At 40.9% G+C, this 18,128-nt stretch overlaps 1 protein-coding gene across 2 annotated transcripts in view; it reads left to right on the forward strand.

Moving 5' to 3' along the window:
- LOC143389847 (WW domain binding protein VOPP1-like) overlaps positions 1-17,831 on the forward strand; it is a 95,397-nt gene extending 77,566 nt beyond the window's left edge. For both annotated transcript variants that reach the window (XM_076842617.1, XM_076842618.1), the window contains 2 exons: positions 345-481; positions 17,600-17,831. In XM_076842617.1, coding sequence (XP_076698732.1) covers positions 345-481; positions 17,600-17,790 — 328 coding nt within the window. In that variant the 3' untranslated portion in view covers positions 17,791-17,831. The remainder of the gene's footprint in view (positions 1-344; positions 482-17,599) is intronic.
- Positions 17,832-18,128: the final 297 nt, after the last annotated feature.

Here is an 18,128-nt window from a genome sequence, read left to right on the forward strand (position 1 = left end):
CAGAATTAAGACAGCATCTTCTGTTCAGACTAAAATATTAACCTGATGTCAGAGCCATGGACGTCAGAAAGTAATTGCATCAGTGCTTTGAACCCAGCTAACCATTTGGAGCTGTTTGAGACAGACTTCTCACAGAGCACCTCAGTATCAATGGCTTCCATCCAAGGAGCTCCCAGGAGTCTACAGGCCAAGAATCCCTGTGGCCCCATCTCACTATGCCCTCTGACCCATCCCTGGATCCCCAGGGAGACCATGAAGCCTGCAAGTCACAGGCCTGAGCCCTGGGGCCTCCTCTCAACCTCCTGCCTGCTCTGAGCTCCAGCCTCATATCTGGCTCTCCTCAGGTTCCTCCTTATGATGGGTGTGCTCTTCTGCTGCAGAGCTGGCTTCTTCATCCGGAGGCGCATGTATCCCCCACCGCTGATCGAGGAGCCTGCTTTCAACGTGTCCTACACCAGGCAGCCCCCCAACTCGGCTCCAGGTCAGCCAGCCCCCTGTCCTTGTCTCTCCTCCCTATAGTTTTTCCTGTCTTCTATAAACATTTATAAAGGGTACTGCCACAGAGTATGCCTTGAGAGAGAAAATTCAGGCCATTTAATTCATTTAAATGTTGATGACCAAGATTAATATTCATTACCTCATATTCTTACGTCATTATTGATACGACTTGTATACCGTTCATATATGCATATTAGTTTGCTCTATTCCTTTTTCCTTAAAAATTATTTCATGTATAAGTTTCTGGGTAGGAACAGCAATTTCCCTGCCATTCTTAATGCCACTGAATTTACTGTTGTGTTACTAAGTAGAACTTGCTTAACTCCTCTATGATTGCTGATAATTTTTGGTTTTACCTTTTATTTATACATCTATTCAATGTATTTATAGTGCACTTACTAGTATTATAAGTGCCGCTGTAAACATTTTTCTTAAAGTTATATTTGGTCTTTTTAGAGCATATCACCTAAAGCAATGTGTCAGGGTCCAAGAAAATGAGCTATTTCTTAGTTATTTTAAAACATTTTGCCTTAACTTTGAATCTCCTATCTACTGTGGTGGGCAGCATTGGCTTTAAACATTGGCTGGTGCACTGGTTTTGACATTGTATGTGAGGTCCCACTTCCTTAGAAGGAGCTTTCTGAGAATACAAGAGAGCCCAGAGCCTCAGAGGGCTGGTAAGGCTCTGTTCATCAGAGCTCTGGGCTTGTGAACAGGTGTGCAGTGAGGATAAGGGTTAGGTTTGTGGCTTGTGTTCATGCTGCTCTGCTCCCAGTTTCTACCTGAGAGACGGGGTGTTGGGGGGTGATGACTAGTTGATTGCATACTGCAAGTGGATTATCAGAATTCCTGGAGCAGTTCTTGCCTTGCTTTTACAAAGTTCTGGTTAAACAAAATGAATTAGTCTTAGAGCATCCAGGCTAGGATGAATAAACTGTGATGTAATAATTAAAAATTTGTTAAGAGGGTAGGTCTTAATATTAAGTATTCTTATCACTCACAAAAAAAATACTAATAGTAAATAAGAGGCTAGAGAAAACTTTGGAGGAGATAGATATGTTTATGCTATACATTATAGTAATGATTTCATGGATATTTAGTCATTGGCAAACCCATGTTTTATACATTGCATATAGCTTTTTGCATATCAGTCACACCTCAAGAGTGTAGTTAAAATAAAAGAGAGAATTAGGGGGATTGAATGTAAAAAGGACAGACTGTCCTCAAGATGCAAAAAGAACAGAGATGGTCATTTACACATTGCTTTTTCATGGTTTTCTTCTACCAGATATTTTGCAGGATTTTCCTTTAAAAAAAGAATTTTCTAGGTTGGGCATGGTGGTTTGAGACCAGCCTTGGCAATTTAGTGCGACCCTGTCTCAAAACTAAAAAATAAAAAGGACTGGGGATATAGCTCAGTATTAATCTTCCCATGGGTTCAATCCCCAGTTCAACTCTACTGCCCCCCCCAAATAATTATATTTTTATTGATTATTTTTTAAAATGTAACCCAGAAAGATGAGTATAGAAATACATTAAACTGTCACTCAAGGCTAGTACCATTTTGTAAGTACACATGAATTTTATTCTTTCATGTTTTTGGTTTGTTTGTTTTGGGTTTGGGTTATTTATTTGTTGGCAATGCTGGAAATTGAATCCTAGGCCTAAGGAAGCACTCTACCCAGTGGAGGTACGTTGAGCTACACCCCAGCCCTTATTAGTGTTGAATTCATATTTGATCACAGTGTGAAATCCAAATTTTCAGCTAAACTGGAAAGCCAAAGCCATCATACATTGAATTTCATCTGGATTAATTAGAGAACTTTTGGTACAGGGGAAGCAGCCCAGGCCCTCGTTGGCACACATAGCCACACTGGCCCCACAGATGCAAGGTGCATGTGTCCTTGGTTCTTTGTGCTAGCTGAGTGTCAGGATATGTTGCTCCTCCATTCATCTGCACTGGGACAAACATAAGCAGGTGATGTTATTAGATCCACATTTTAGCTGTATAGTTTCCCTTGAATGTCCCATGGCATCTGGGTATTAGCAGAAGAGAATGCATCCCTGTTTGCTCTTCTTCCTCATGCTGGTCTCTGTTTTCTGTGTAGCCATGCACCATTTCTCTTGGTGGAAACATTTGTCTCCCTTGCCAACTGTATCCAACAAATAAGTCATTAGATTTTACTGAATTTTACTTCAGACCCTTATCTCACCCTGAGCAGCTCCTATTACAAGTTTTCCTAGTCATGGGTCTCCACTAACTCTTCTCTGTCTTCCACATATTCATCAGAAAGTTCTAAGAAAAAGAAGAATGTAATTAGTGTTATTGTTCTGCCTCAAACTCTTTGTTGGCTTCCTTTGCTCATAGATGCAAGTCTAGACTCCATAGCCAAGGACCCAGGCCACTTCATACCTCACCCAACTTCTCCCTACACCTCTACATCTGATCCTCTGTGCCCAGGCTGAGTGACCTCCTCCATCTAGTCCTGCCATCCCACAGGTCCCACACCTGCCTGAAAACACTCACTCTCCTCCAAGATGTTGCTCTGTGTTGCCCCCAGGGTGAGATCACCCCTGGCCATTCTCTCTCCTTCACTTTCTTCCCTGGGTGTTCTGCCTCCTGCTTTAACAGCTTTTACTATGGTGGGCTTTGGTCTTGGTCTATTCTGTGCTGCTATAACAGAATACCAGAGTCCAGATATTCATAAAAAACAAATTTATTTATCATGGTTCTGGAGGCTGGGAAGTCCAAGATTGAGGGGCCAGTATCTTACTGGGGCCTCCTTGCTATTTCATAATGTGGCATAAGCTATCACATGAGTGAGAACTATTAAGAGATTGAACTCATGGTCCCAAGCCCATTTGTAATTGGCATGTAATTCATTCTTGAAAGTAGAGACCTCAGTGACCTAAATGTCTCCAATTAGGCCCACCTCCAAACATTACTGCTTTGCAGATTAAGTTTCCAGCTTGCTTTTACAGGGGACACATTCAAATCATAGCATTGTTAGTCCTTCATGTGTACAATAGACTCCCCAATTCAGCTGTGAGCAGTACTCAGGTCTCAGGTACCAAGAAGATGCCCAGCCCATGTCTTGGGCCAAGGGAACTGCAGTTGCTCCTGGGTTTACAGCCTGGTAAAGTTGGGCTTAGAATACAGGGCAGCCATATTTGGAGCTTAGAGAAGCCCAGACCAGTAAGAATTATTCTTTTGGCACATATTTACTCTAAACCCACTAAGGTACCTGCAGGTGTGTGGGATACCAGTGCACAGCCTGAATTCCAGCCCTGTGTGCATTGCATAGCTTTCTCACTGGTGTGATAGCCCATAGCACAAAAATAACTAGTCTGCCCTCCATATCTGAATGTTCCACAACTGCAGATTCAACCAAGTATTTATTATATTTGAATAAAAAGCATCTGTACTAAACATGTAGAGACTTCCTTCCTTGTCATTATTCCCTAAACAATAGAGTATAACAAATATTTATATATTGTTTGCATCATATTAGGTATTATTAATGATCTAGTAATAATGTACTGAATATGGGAGGATGTGTGTAGGTTATATACAAATACTAAGCCATTTTGTGTAAGGGACTTGAATATCTGCAGATTTGAGTATTCAAGAGGGGTCTTAGAACCCAAGGATAACTACATATAGTTACTGACCATAATATATATAGTTACTGCACAAAGTTGAGGATGCTTAGAAACCATGTAAATGGAAAACTCCATCTGGAGCTCAGATCCAGGAGGATTCCCATGGAAAGGTCATTTGGACTGAAGAGTAAGTAGCAGCATTTAACCAAGACTGAAGTGGGAGAAGGGGTGGGAAACTGAGAACTGGAAAATGAGGTCCTATCCTGTCTCATCAGCCTTTTTAAAATGCCCACAGAGTCTCCTAAGTTACAGAGCTCCAAACAGCTGCTGTCAGTCCCAGAAGCCAGTGATAACTTTAGTATTCTTTTTTTTTTTTAAAAAAAAAAAAAAAGAAGAAGAAGAAAGAGTGAGAGACAGAGAGAGGGAGAGAGAATTTTTTTTTAATATTTATATTTTTTAGTTTTTGGTGGACACAACATCTTTGTTTGTATGTGGTGCTGAGGATCGAACCCGGGCTGCACGCATGCCAGGCAAGCACGCTACTGCTTGAGCCACATCCCCAGCCCTGTAGTATTCTTTAGAAGGGATAAATTTAACAATCTAAGTCAGGAGCCAGGAGTATATGCCTGTAATCCCAGTGGCTCAGGAGGCTGAGGCAGAAGAATGGCAATTTCATACCAGGCTCAGCAACTTAGTAAGGCTCTAACCAACCTAGTGCAATTTTGTCTCAAAAAGGGCTGGGGATCTGGCTTATTGCTTAAGCACCCTGGGTTTAATTCCCACTATTAAAAAAAGGGGGAAAAAAATCTAATCCAAGAGAAATAACAAAAAAAATCTCAACTATCTCTGTTGAGTACCTCTGAAAGCATTTCACTCTTTTTATTTTTTTTTAAGTTTATGTGTGTAGTGGTGACCAAAATGTAGCAAGAGAAAGTCAGAGATTCCTGAATGCTACAAACCCCACATCCTTCCCCATCGTGCTGCTGAGAGGGCCTCATCCATGTGCCCTCCATGTTAAAGAGAAAAAACAGATTTCATTCATTCTTTCTTTCAATAATTCACTCAGGAAGCATTAGCTAACTAACACCAGGGGCCAGGATTTGAGTGAAACATGCTCACTACCCTGTAGGAACACAAACAGTGGAGAAATCAAGGCAGAGCCATGACCTATAGGATAGGAGGGACTGGATTTCAGGAAAACCTGAGAGGTGGCCTCCACTCAACTCAGTGCTTTTGTGGTTGAATGAGAGGAGGGGGTAGTTCTGGAGCTACAAAGGAAAAGAAAATTAAATTATAGTCTGTCTTCTGTACGTGATATTACATAGCTACTGAAGCTGATAGGCAAGGTCAAGGCTACATAACTGTTTGGCAAGAAAATCAAAAGACACACTTAGCACAGAGAGAGGTAGGTAATATCTTCAGATGAACGGCTACCCCATTACCAGTGTGATCACACAAGTGTACGTAGAGAGATTGGGCTTAATGTTAATGAAATCTTTGGTGTTATTTTTATTTAAGTTTTTTTAAAAAAATATTTCTTTTGATATTTTGTTTTAATGATGTAGTTAGAAATAAATGGAGGACACCTCAGTTGGTTCCGTAACTTAGCTATCGTGAATTGTGCTGCTGTAAACTATAGTATGCTGATTTTAAATCCAGATTCTGCAGTCATGTACAACTAAAAAGAAGCAGAAGGGGGCGGGGGAAGTATGTGGAACATGCTCATTGGGAGATAGTCTCATTTCTTTCCAGCTGCACATTTGTAACGTTTTTATTGATGGTTTGCCGACTGTTCCAGTGTCTCAATCCTATAATAAATCTGTCAGCTCGCAGTGATGGTGGCCACCTAACTAAAGGACATCAACTGTAAGAAAATGGAAATGGGGGAGGGTGTTTTGACAGTTTAATTGCTTTCCAAATCACAGCTGAAATACAAACAGGGCTGCTTCCACAGTGAACAGTCATCTCATGGTACCCATGGGAGCTTGATTCCAGAACACCGCCCACTCCTGTGGATCCAAGGATGCTCAGGTCCCTAATTAAAAATGGTGTAGTATTTGCACATAACCTGTTCATAGCCTTCCATACACTTTAAATCATCTCTAGATGATCTGTAAATACGATACAAATGTCATGTAAATAATTATCCTATATTATTTAGGGGATAATTTCCAAGGGAAAGAAGTCTGTTCCTCTATGTTCAATATGGTCTGTTCTATGTTCAATATAGATGTGGTGTTCTCATGAATATTTCAACCTGTAATTAGTTGAATCTGAAGATGCAGAACCCAATGAGGGCCTACAATAATCATTTTTCTACATGATGGTACTTTAGCTTTGCAGAGATGGTTGTGGAGGAGTCTCTCCCCATCTCTAACCCCTGTAGCTCTTATATTCCCATTCTTGTTTTTTTCCCCCTGAGAGGAACAGTGGGTTGCGGAGATGTGGGTGGGTTTTTGGAGTCCTGTGCTTCATGGGGTCTCACATTCATGATTTTTCCACTTAAATGGCTCCCGATGGCCTTCTTCAGAGTGGCATTATTTTAGATTTTATGGTTTTAGTGAAAGAAATTAAGTGGAAGTATTTGAAGTTATTTGTTGAAAAAGCATAGGTGGCTATCTCCTAGTAACACTTTCATGGTTACCAGATTATTTCTTACCAGTTGTCCCTGATGGCAAAAGGTGACTGATTGGCAATGGAATTAAGGTAAAAAGCTTGTGGTTGTGACAGTGGCTTCATTTGGAGAAGCCCACAGTCTGTCATTGCCTCACAACGTGACGTGTCTCCTGCTGCCTAGGAGTATTTCTCCTCAGAGTTCAGTGCTGTCTGTCAGCCTGATTTTCTGTGTCTCTCCCTCTGTCATTCTGGCTCTAGTTGTTCTCTTTCCAACCTGGACATCCCCCTTCCCTTTCTCCAACAGCTCAATTACCCATTACAATTTATTTGCACTATCCAGTTCTCATAAAGTAGACACATAGAATGTTCTGCTGTACAAAAGTGAGAGGGCTTTTTGTTGGTTTTTGTTAAAAGGGACAGATATCACATTTCAAAAACAGTCTTTTCATACAAGAAGGGATTTTTTTTTGTTGTTGTTTTGATTTTCTGAGACAGGGTCTTGCCATGTTGCCCAGGCTGACCTTCAACTCCAGGGCTCAAGAGATTCGTCTGCCTTAGCTTCTTAAATAGCTGGGATTACAGATGTGTGCCACAAAGGACAGAACTTTTTACCTATTGTTAGAATTAATCACAAGGAGCTTTTAGACCCATAATCTTTGTTTAGGGGAGCAGAAACTTACAATAAATTTAAGTCCCCTGATAATTGTTCTCTGTTTTGCCAATGATAGAGCAAAACAGTCTGAGCCCCATTTAGAATGACTGTTATTGGTCCTTCCACAGGTGGAGAAAGGGGAAACTTGGGCCAAACAGTACTGAATGCTCATGTATTATAGTGAGGCCTATGGCTCCTCCATGTGTATACACCCTTCAGTCATTAACCAGATAACAAATGCTTTTTGAGCAGGTGTGTCCTGTGTGTTGGCACTGTGCTTATCCACTGGGCATACAGTAGTGTTAAAGAATAGCAGCCCCTGCCCCCAGATTCTAACCTTTGCTTCTAATAAATACTTCTAACCCCTTTTGTCTAATAGAAAAACATAGATGCTAATAAAGCCCAAAATAAAAACTGAATTTTGAAATCCTTTTTATTTCATTTATATGTTCAGATTATCTGTGAAACTTTAACAAAAATATGTGTTTTCCATTTTATCTTCTTTTTATCTTCTTAGTTGATAAGCAATAGTTTCTTGTGCTGTAATTTTCTCTTTTTAAAAAAACTTTTAGTGACTTCAAAACGATAGGAAGTCCTGTTTTCTTGTCTGCTATTTGTTGTGTATTAATATTTTAGACGTTACTTCTCTATGGAGGAAAAGCTGTCCAGTGGGAAAGTGGCCTGGCTACTCATATGAGACCTGTAAAGATTATCATTATTTTTCAAAACAAAGAGGAAGAGAGAGAGCATTCAGCTGGGAATGTAGCTGACAGAGATGTTTTATTAATTCCCTTTGATCTATTATAGACAGAAGGAGAGGGAAAAAATTATTAAATCATTTAGGAGTGGTCCTAAACAAAAAGAAGCTGTACAAATTGTTTAAATTATTAACTAAATTTTTGTTAGCATTATTGGTATTTTGATAGTGCTACCTGTGCATGTTGTAGGCTAGGAAAGCTTATGTTATAGGTAGTTGAGAAGAAGAAGATACATGTTGTATTAATTTCCTTAGATTCCTCTAACAAATTACTATAAACATGGTGGCTTAGAACAACAGAAATGTATTTTCCCACAGTTCTAGAGCCAGAAGTCCAAAACAAGGGTTTCAGTTGGGTTGGTTCTATTTGGAGACTCTAAGAAAATTAGCATGTACGTGTCTATACTATTCTGTAAGTCTTTTAAAGAAACAGTTACCTTTTTAGATATTTCTCCCTTTTCTTTTTGCTTTAAGGAACCCTTTTCCCTCCCTTTTTCTTAGCTTTGTTGCATGTTTATCTTGTTAAATATTTCAAAGAAAAAATTTTAAAAGAATCTCAGGGCTGGATGGGATTCTGAAGGAACCAGTAGGACTTACTAAAGCATTGGAGTGAAAGGGTGGTATCTGATCTTCTTATATGATTCAGATATCTCTTTTGTAAGGAGTAATGCTAATAATATTATGCCATGAGGATCAGTAGGCACTTATGAAGTTTCTTTCTCTTGTTACTCCAAGTGTGGGCCACAGACATACATGGTCCCTGGGAGCTTGTTATACAGGAAGACTCTCTTGCAATACCCCCAGCCCTGCCCAGACCTGCTGAATCAGAATCTATATTTTAACACAATCCCCCCATAATGCAGAATAGTGTCTGCACAGATAAGGTTTTTGATAAAGAACAAAAAAGAATAAAGGAAGGATGGGCCTTGGTGGCAACAGTAACATATCCTGCAGGTTAAGCATTAAAAATAACATGAGAACCTTTGAAAACCCACAGGATCAATGTGGAATTTAGTCTTTGTATCTGTTGGAGTAACATTATTGCTATAGTTTTAACTCGTGGCATATACTTCCAGATCTGTTCCAAAAAAAATTATTTTTATTAGCCTAGTTATTTTTGCTTTTGTTTTGAAACATCATCGGTAGTGAATAAAACTAAAGCTGTTTTTTTATTCAACTCCTGATTTATAAAACCAGGAATGAAAAAGTGAAAACTCTTCTTGGGGGCATTTTATGGGATATTAGAATGACCTTGGATTCTTAAGACAATGTCCATGTGTGTCTCAGCATTATTTCAAATGTATAACATCTACAAATATTGATGAGCCAGCCATACAAGCCTGCAACCTAATACAGATATGTCTTTTCACTCCCTTCCTCTCCTCTTCCCCAAAAAGCAATGGAAGAAGGTCTTTTTCTCTAGTGGATAATCTATGCACCTTTAGAGCAAACACACAAAGTCTCTTTTTCCCAGTCCCCTTCCTCAGAATTCTACCCTTTCTGCACTCAGTCTCCCCATCTCACTAAACGCACCTCTGCTCTTCCTAACTGGTCTTGTCTTTTTGTGCTCACTTTTCCCTGCTTCCATCTATTTCCTACAAAGCAGCCAGAGTCAAAAACTAAGAGTTTCTGCTTCCAAGTGTCCAGAGGTTACCCATAGCATCGACATCAAAAGTACTTTGCATGGCCAACATCCTTCTCAACTTCATGTCCTCCCAAGCTGCCTGGCAGGCTTGGACCTCACCCACTGCTCCCCACCTGGCCCATTCCACTCCTTCCACACATTGGCCTCTTGTTTTCCTCAGATCTCCAGGCTGCCATTTTGGTGTCTTATGCACTGAGATTCTTCTACCGGAAAGGCTCTTTCTCCATCCACACACACCCCTGTGCTTACCCTCTCACTAGATACACATTTTCATTTTTACTACTTATCACCAACTAACATACTTTTCTTATTTATCTTGATTCTTGTCTCTCTAAACTGCAAGAGCCATAAAAACTAAAGATTTTGTGTATTTTTTATTGCTACATTCTTAGTGCATTCAGCAAGAATTCAGTATCTTTTGAATATGAAAATGAATAAAGGAGTCAACAGACATGTGACTACAAACACAGATGCAGTGCATGTTAAGCTGACTTTTAGAAGTAGATTTGTAATCTAATTCTTCATTAAATTTAAAATATGAACGCAAATGAGCTGGGCTGTCCTCAAGAGTTTTAGAAACTAATCAAATAAATTTATAGAAAGTAGAAAACATAAAAATGAAAATAGAAATTAATTGTATAAAACAGAAAGATAAAATATCTGAAAGTGCTAGTGTTTGGCAAAAAATAATAAAATAAATAACATTGTATATCCCACCCCTGAAACTCCAATCAATAAAAGAGAAAAAAGCAAAAATATAAATATAAATTAAAAGACTACAGATCCAAAGGAGTTTAAAAATTAAGAAACATTCATGAATTGGGAAATTTTGGTAAGATGAGAAATTGTATGTTATAAAGATGAATCGAAGTACTGAAAATTTCAGTAAACGGAAAAGGAAGCGAAAACTTGAAGAAGTTTCTAAAGAATTATCTGCTTGAATGACTACATTCTTGTGGGGTTTTTAAAAACTTGTAAGAAAAAGTTCATAAATATATGGATTACTATAGAGCATGCAAAACTTAATGTTGTAAAGCTATTATAACTTGGAAACAAACCTCAAAATAAAATAATATTGAATTATATTTAGTAAGTACAGATCAAAATCAGGAAACAGCATTAAATAATATTTTAAAAGGATAAACCATCATAACCACACATGATCTAAGAAAGAAAAGATAATTTAATATTAGGCAGGCTAGGGCTGGGGTTGTGGCACAGCAGTAGAGCGCTCACCTAGCATGTGTGAGGTGCTGGGTTCAATCCTCAGCACAACATAAAGATAAATAAAATAAAGATATTTTGAATAGAAATGTTCAGTAAATATTTTTTTGTAAATAATTTTTGAACAAACTACATATGTTGATCCATTGCCAACATTACATTTAAAGAAACCATAAGAATTCCCCTAAAAATTAGGATGCTTAATATCAGTAATATTTAACATTATTACAGAATTTCTGACCTAAGTATTAATATGAAAAAAATATTGAACCATTAGGAAAGAAAAATAAAGCTATCTATGTTTGGAAACAGTATTTCAATGCAGGTAAAAAAATTCTTGAGATTTCAATGAAATGAAAAACATTATTAATAGCTGAGACAGTTTGTAAACATTAATAGTTATAACATAAAACCAGATCAAAATACAAGGCTTAGAGGAAAGAAAGGGACCAGTTAGAAAGGGGGAGATTTGTCAACTGATAATGAAAATATTCTCTGAGAGAATTAGTTCAGATGCTTTGAGCTACAAGTAACAGATACCCCAATTCAGCTAGTGTGAGAAATAAGGAAGACTTATTTCTTGTGATCAAAAGTCAAAAAGAATAAGGCTCCTGATCTAACCCCATGGCTTAACAGCATCTTCAGGGCCCCCAGTTCCCTCCATCTGTCCATGCTGACTGCCCCAGCTCTTCACTCACTAGGACCCACCCTGGCTGAAGTACAGCTGCCTTGGTTCTTACAGGTACAGATGTCCAGTAGAAGAAGACTGCCTTGGGCAAGTTGTGAAATTTATTTGTGCTTCAACTTTGGCTCTGTGAGATGGGAATAAGTAATAGGAATCTCATATTACTATAGGTCTTGAATGACATGATACCTGCGAGACACTTGTATTTGTCAAGAGACTGTCCTTAGCAGTACTGGTTCTTGTCCTTCCTTCCTGCTCTGAGAGGCACTTTGTCAGAGTTAAAGCAATCTGAATGCTCTCCCGCAAACCAATCAGTTCTTATTTGGGTGAGTCTTTTATTTTCCCTCACCCATTTTCTTTCCTTCAATTTTCAAACTATTCTTCTCTTTAGCAAAAAATAAGATTTGAGGCCCTTCTCTTTGCCATTTATCTTACTTTCCAAGCAAACGATAGGGCCCTGTTTTTGTCTAGTCTTTCTCCATGCTTCAGATCCCTGGGACTTAATTTTCATGACAGATGTATTTGTTTCTGGCATTAACCTCACTACACAGTTTTGTCCTTTGGAATCAATATATGGGCTTCATTTGGAATTGTTCAAGCTTTTGTTCTTACCATCCTTTTCTTGTGATATGGAGTTGACTAAAGGTGATTTTTAAGGTGCTGTTGGTTCCAGAGTTATGTGCCACAGAATCATTTCTATTTGGGGGAATGTCTTTGAAATGCACTCTCCGAAGCCTGGAGTCCTCACTAGTCCTATCTCCATGGGTTTTACACATGCAATGAAGGTTTCCTGCCTTTACTTCTAAATGAGTCTCTCTGCGTAAGCAAGAACTGGGTCCATCTTCTCTCTGTGGGACCTGAATGGTAAACTTGGCCAGTGTCTTGTCCAGAGTTCGACTTTTAGTCAAATGAGAAGAAATCTGGCCACTCCCTGGATCATGAACATCTTCTCGAAAAGCCACTGCCTCTGTCTGAGCTGATTATCTTCTTGCCTTATTGCCCACCTCTGGCTGAGGATCCCTCAGCTGCTCACCCCAGGGGGACAGCATCTGTCTCTGCTGCCCTCTATCTTCAATCACAGGTTTTCCAGCATTCCAGCATGTTCCATCCCTCTGGTTGCTGAGTTTTTTCACTAAAGGGTTCATGTTCATGACAAATACATAATTTATCCACCTCCTATCCGTTCTGTTTCTTTTGTATTCCAAGTACTTCTCCATGCTCAAATATTTAATCCCATCTTGCCACTCCTGCAAAATCCATGAGTCATGACTCCAGTATGAGTGAGTGGCTGTACTGCAGGGATACTACAGACACAGTCCAAGCGACATCTCTGGTACAAAGACCACAATCTTCCCCACCCTTATCCATGGTGGGGAGATGGGGTGACTCCTCAAACTCCTCTGGTCCTTGGGAGCAACAGGCTTGCTATAGATGGGAGCCGTTTCCTCCTGTCATAGCAGCAGTGTGTCTCAAGAACTTCCAAGTGTGGCCAGCACAATACAGCAGAGACAAAGCCCAAATCCAAATCACTTTTCAGCCCTTTTTCAATCATTCATCCCCTATATTTATGGAACATCTGCCATTGCCAGGTGCTATTCTGGCTCTGAGGGAACCAGGATATATCCTGTCCCATTCTCATGTGTTGAAAGCTCAGAAGATCATACTGGACTGTGGTGGTATGACATAAATAGGTTGTTCCAGATGTGCTGGGTTCCTGCTGCAGCCAGGAAGTGGGTCATAGACAGTATGAGGTTGCTTCTTGGAGTTGGTGATTCTGAGCTGGGACTTAAAAGGTAAATGAGAAATAGCTTGATGGGAAGTTGGGGGAAAGGAATGTGCCGGGAAGGACTGGCATTCCAGGAGGGAGGAGTGGTTGGGTGTTGAGCCCTCATGAGGTGCTTTCTATGAGACCTGGAGGGCAAACAAGCTACAGGCAATTTGGGGAGTGTTCGGATATAAAGAATAAAGCAGGACCATGAAAAGTAAGACTCAACTCTGAAGTGGACAGGAACTTGACTGTGGAAGGTCTTTATCCCTCAAGTAGCCCCATGAGTAACTGGGTAAATATGGTGTCACCACCCAAGAATGGGGCGGTGCATAGGAAGATGAGCTGGCCAAGTGATGGGGGAAGAGATGCATTCAAGTGTCTCCTGTGATGTGTTGAGTACCTGCCTCAATCTTCAGGTGCAGCCTGGGCAACGGGAGACAGATGCAGAAAGTCAGGAGGTGGACCCTGATTCAAACTAAGAATGTGGGCAGTTTGGAGAGTGAAAAATCACACACTAACTCAGAGCAGGGTTAGTTGTAAAGACAGGTGAAACCTAAGGGAATAGGAGCTCCATTGAGAATTGGTGCAGCTTCGGGCTGGTACCTCTCCCTCGCTCACATGCCCCATGCCCTCTCAGGCTGCCTCTTCCTCTTCCTGTTTTCATCCAGTCCTCTGCTGCCATCCAGATTCTTCACATCCCGGGAGAAGATTAACCCACCTTCTCTTCCCTGGTGTCTGGGCAGTCAACCGTGGTCAAAAGTAGCAGTCAGTTCCAGGAAGGAGGGTTGCCTGGCTGTCCCTTTGGCAAGACCAGTGGTGGAAGAGTCCCACTTAGGAAGGCCATTGTCCATTAACTTCTTAACATATTCTTATCAGTCCTTGCTGAACCTGGAGTTCCCTCCCAAATCATGCAAAACTCAAAATGAGGAAACAGATGACAGCACTGAAGAAAAAAACAACTTGAGCATTTTCTGGGGAACATTATGGGCCGTGGATAAGCGTGCTGGGGTCACACAGTCTGCAGTCAGCCCTAATCCTTGAATGGTCTACAGTCTTCTCTGGTTCTTCACCCCTCTCTGCCTCTCCGGCCTGGGCCGCTTCTCCCACTTCACCATCCTTGTATGAGAAATCGATTTGACAATGGAAAAATCTAGTTTCAACCACTGCTGGATTCAAATACTGGTGTGTGTGACCTTGGATGTGACTGAGCCTCACCCCCATCATCTCCCACAATCTGTATCCTGTCCCTGAAGTACTAATGCAAAACAGGTTAAGGTTATGGACACTTACTCTGTGAGGAACAGTTGGGGGCAGCATGCTCTGCCCTTGGCTCACACGCCTTTCCCAATCCTTTCCCCTTTGTCTCCACAGGGAAACAGTCTTCTGTAATTCCAACTTCTTCACACAATGCTCTCTATATTTTCTATAACCAAACTATCTGCCACAGACTTTAAAAACTGAAGTGCTAATTCTTTTCTCTCAGAATATGTGACCTATAGGGAAGATGGTGGTGTCCCTTGGCTCCTGGGTATGTATCACCCCCATGTAGCATGTCCCTTTCATGTGGAATCTCATTCCTGTTGGCTGTTGCTCCTGATCACTTTTTTTTTTTTTTTTTTGGTAAACACTTGTGACCATTATGTACTCTTCCCTTCTTCTCTGAGGACTGCACAAATCTGTTTGTTCTTTGCCCTCTCATGATCAACAAATGAATAATCTGGCACCTGCTTCCACTCCAGATAGAGGCTGTCTGCTCTGTGTATACTGTTCTTCCTCCTGCACACTGTGGGCTCTCCTGGGCTCAACCTGTTCTTCTTCAGACCATACCCTGTGCAGATTCTCTACCCATTTGAAATGTATTCAGCATCTTCCAGTACAGCAGGGTCTGGGGCTCAGCAATGGAGTCCAAGAGCTTTGTGCAGATGGATTCCAATGCTGTACTCATGAGCTTATATTCTTCCCCAAAATGCTTTTTGTCTCTCCTATATATCTGTCCTACACCCTGTAAACATACTCACAGATTTCTCATCCTAACAATGCATCTTCCTTGTTTAACTATCACCTATCTTATCTACTCATAACCCCTTATCCCTGAAATTGCTTTTCTTCTACTGTCATTTCTATCTTAAAGATTCCCCTTTCCTTGTGCTTCCATGACACAATGCCTAGTTTCCTACTTTTTACTATTTCTTCTCGGTTGCTTTTACATCCTTCTCATGAATCTTAAATATTTTATGTTCTTTTCCTGTCTTGAATGTTAATCTTTCCCACAACTTTCACCTCAGCTGTCTTTTATCCCTCCCTACACACTTCTGTAGTGCTTTTAATCCATACCCGTGTCTTTGTTTGCACATTTATACCAAAAGCTACAGTGCAGCCTTGACCTTGACAGAACCAGTGTGGAATTTTTCATCTGTCCTGCCCTTCTCGTGTATTGGTGAACTGCCTCTTTGAGACCAGAAATCAGGGCCCTTTCTTTTTAGATCATGTCTCCATCCTGGCTTTCCACATTGAGTTAGCCCCAGGTTAAGTCCTTGGTTAGCTCTTCCCATTATCTTTCTTGCCCTCTCTTCTCTATTTCTTCTGAAAAGTATTCAAAGGCCTACATCTGAACTGGCTTATCCAAAGTATTACAATGGCCTCTTTTTTTCAAATCATCAACTTTTTAATGATACAACATATAAAAGTATCCAGATATAAATAAATTATAATCTCTGCCCTTGAGAAACTCATGGTCGTGGCTAGTAACACATCCAAAGGCAGCTGATGAGATATACCAGTGGGAGCATGTGCCATCCGTGGGGTCATACCAGTGCAGGATGAGGCAGTCCTTGATAAAGGTGGCCTCTGGTTGCCTGCCATTCTTGATGACACCCTAGATACATGTTTGGCCTGTGTCTCTGTTCCACATTCTCTATTTCAGCACATTTGTAGAAGTCTAAGATCTACAGAATGCCAGCTTGGGAGGTTTGGGACATCTTACATACTTTGATGAGCATCTTTGTAGAAATCATCTCTTTTATTCAATTAAATGATCAGAGGGATATTTGCCCTTAAAAAAAAAACCCTACACAATATTTACACAGGGACAGCTTCTCTGATATTTGGAAATCTCCCTTTACTTAAGTAAAGCCTCATCCAAAGAGACCAGACTGCACCCACAAAATTTCTAGTTTCATTTCTTAATTCTGTAATTTTATATATATATATAAAATTACAGAATTAATTAATATATATATATATATATATATATATATATATATATATTTATCCACATGATCAAAGTAATCAGAACTAAAACCAGGCTCTTGAACACCAGCTCTCTAAGTTAGGGCCAGTTTGGGGCAGGGTGACCAGCCTGTTTGCTGCTCTTACCTTCTCCAGACAGCCATATAAACATACCCAGGTTGAGGTGTCAACCAGCATTTTAGATCCTCAGGCTTGGAGAAGAAAATCTGTGGCAGCATCCAGGGGAAATAGAGATTCCATAGATTCAACAACCCCTGTCCTGCCATCGGCATGTGCCCTGTAGGTTTTCTCCTGACTGTGAATTTGGGCTCTTCTAGATAACAGGTAGGTAGTCCCTGCTCTCATAAAATGCGAACTGAGGCAGGGAAAAATGGAGATCTTACATCAGAAATAGTCACTAGCAAACTGTGTGTTCACAAGGTGGATGGGGCTGCCTGTGTTAATCCTGTGCTAGGAGTTGGGAAACCGATGTTCCAGTTCTTCTTGCAATGAGGGAACATGTCCTATACCTTACTGTGACCCGTTTACCTCCTAAGGTGTACAACAGCCCTCTCAATTCCTGATCTTTTAGCACATGCTTCACTAGCTCTTCGCAGATCAGCATTTAGTTTCGGGTTAGAGAAACCTGAGCCTCCACCAAATCGCCTCCTTCAGTCATGCTTCCTTATAACTTACCCATGCTGTCACAGTTTATGTGTCACTTGTCAATGTCCCCCTCCAGTGGAGTTGAGGCCCATAAGGAGGGGGCCCCATGTGTCGCTCTTGTTTACAATATACCAGATGCCCCCTCTCTCTGAGCGTATAGAGTACTAGATGTACGTCAATTGAGTAAATGATATTGAGCTATACCCCTAGCCAAAGATTTTCTCTTTTGTGCTCACATATGATTGTCTGTCTTTCAGGAGCCCAGCAGCCGGGGCCACCATATTACACCGACCCTGGAGGACTAGGAGTGAATCCTGTGGGGAATACCATGGCAATGGCTTTCCAGGTCCAACCCAATTCACCCCAGGGAGGCACAGCCTACCCACCCCCTCCTTCCTACTGCAACACGCCCCCATCCCCGTATGAACAGGTGGTGAAGGACAAGTAGCAAGAGAATGCTCGTGGGAGGTGGAGAGGTGGGACAGGGCTCTTCACCAGGCCCTTCCCATCCCCATGGATGTTCCCATCCCCATTGAAGTTCACTTCCAGGGACGGTCCAAGGGCAAACTCCTCTTTGATATCTTCAAAGCAAGCACAGCTCCCTTTCAAGTTTTCCGTGGAGGACAATATTTGAATTCACACTGTGTCTCCTCTGTTGCTTCTGTTTCTAATGTAATCTGTGCTCTCTAGCAGTGTGGCAACAGTCCCAAGGGTTAACATTCTTGGGTGGTGTGGCCAGATCTTCAGGAGAGACTAAAAGGAAGAGGAAGGCAGAGCCAGCCTGTG

Source organism: Callospermophilus lateralis, unplaced genomic scaffold, assembly GCF_048772815.1.
Source record: "Callospermophilus lateralis isolate mCalLat2 unplaced genomic scaffold, mCalLat2.hap1 Scaffold_66, whole genome shotgun sequence".
NCBI classification, from domain to species: Eukaryota; Metazoa; Chordata; class Mammalia; order Rodentia; family Sciuridae; genus Callospermophilus; species Callospermophilus lateralis.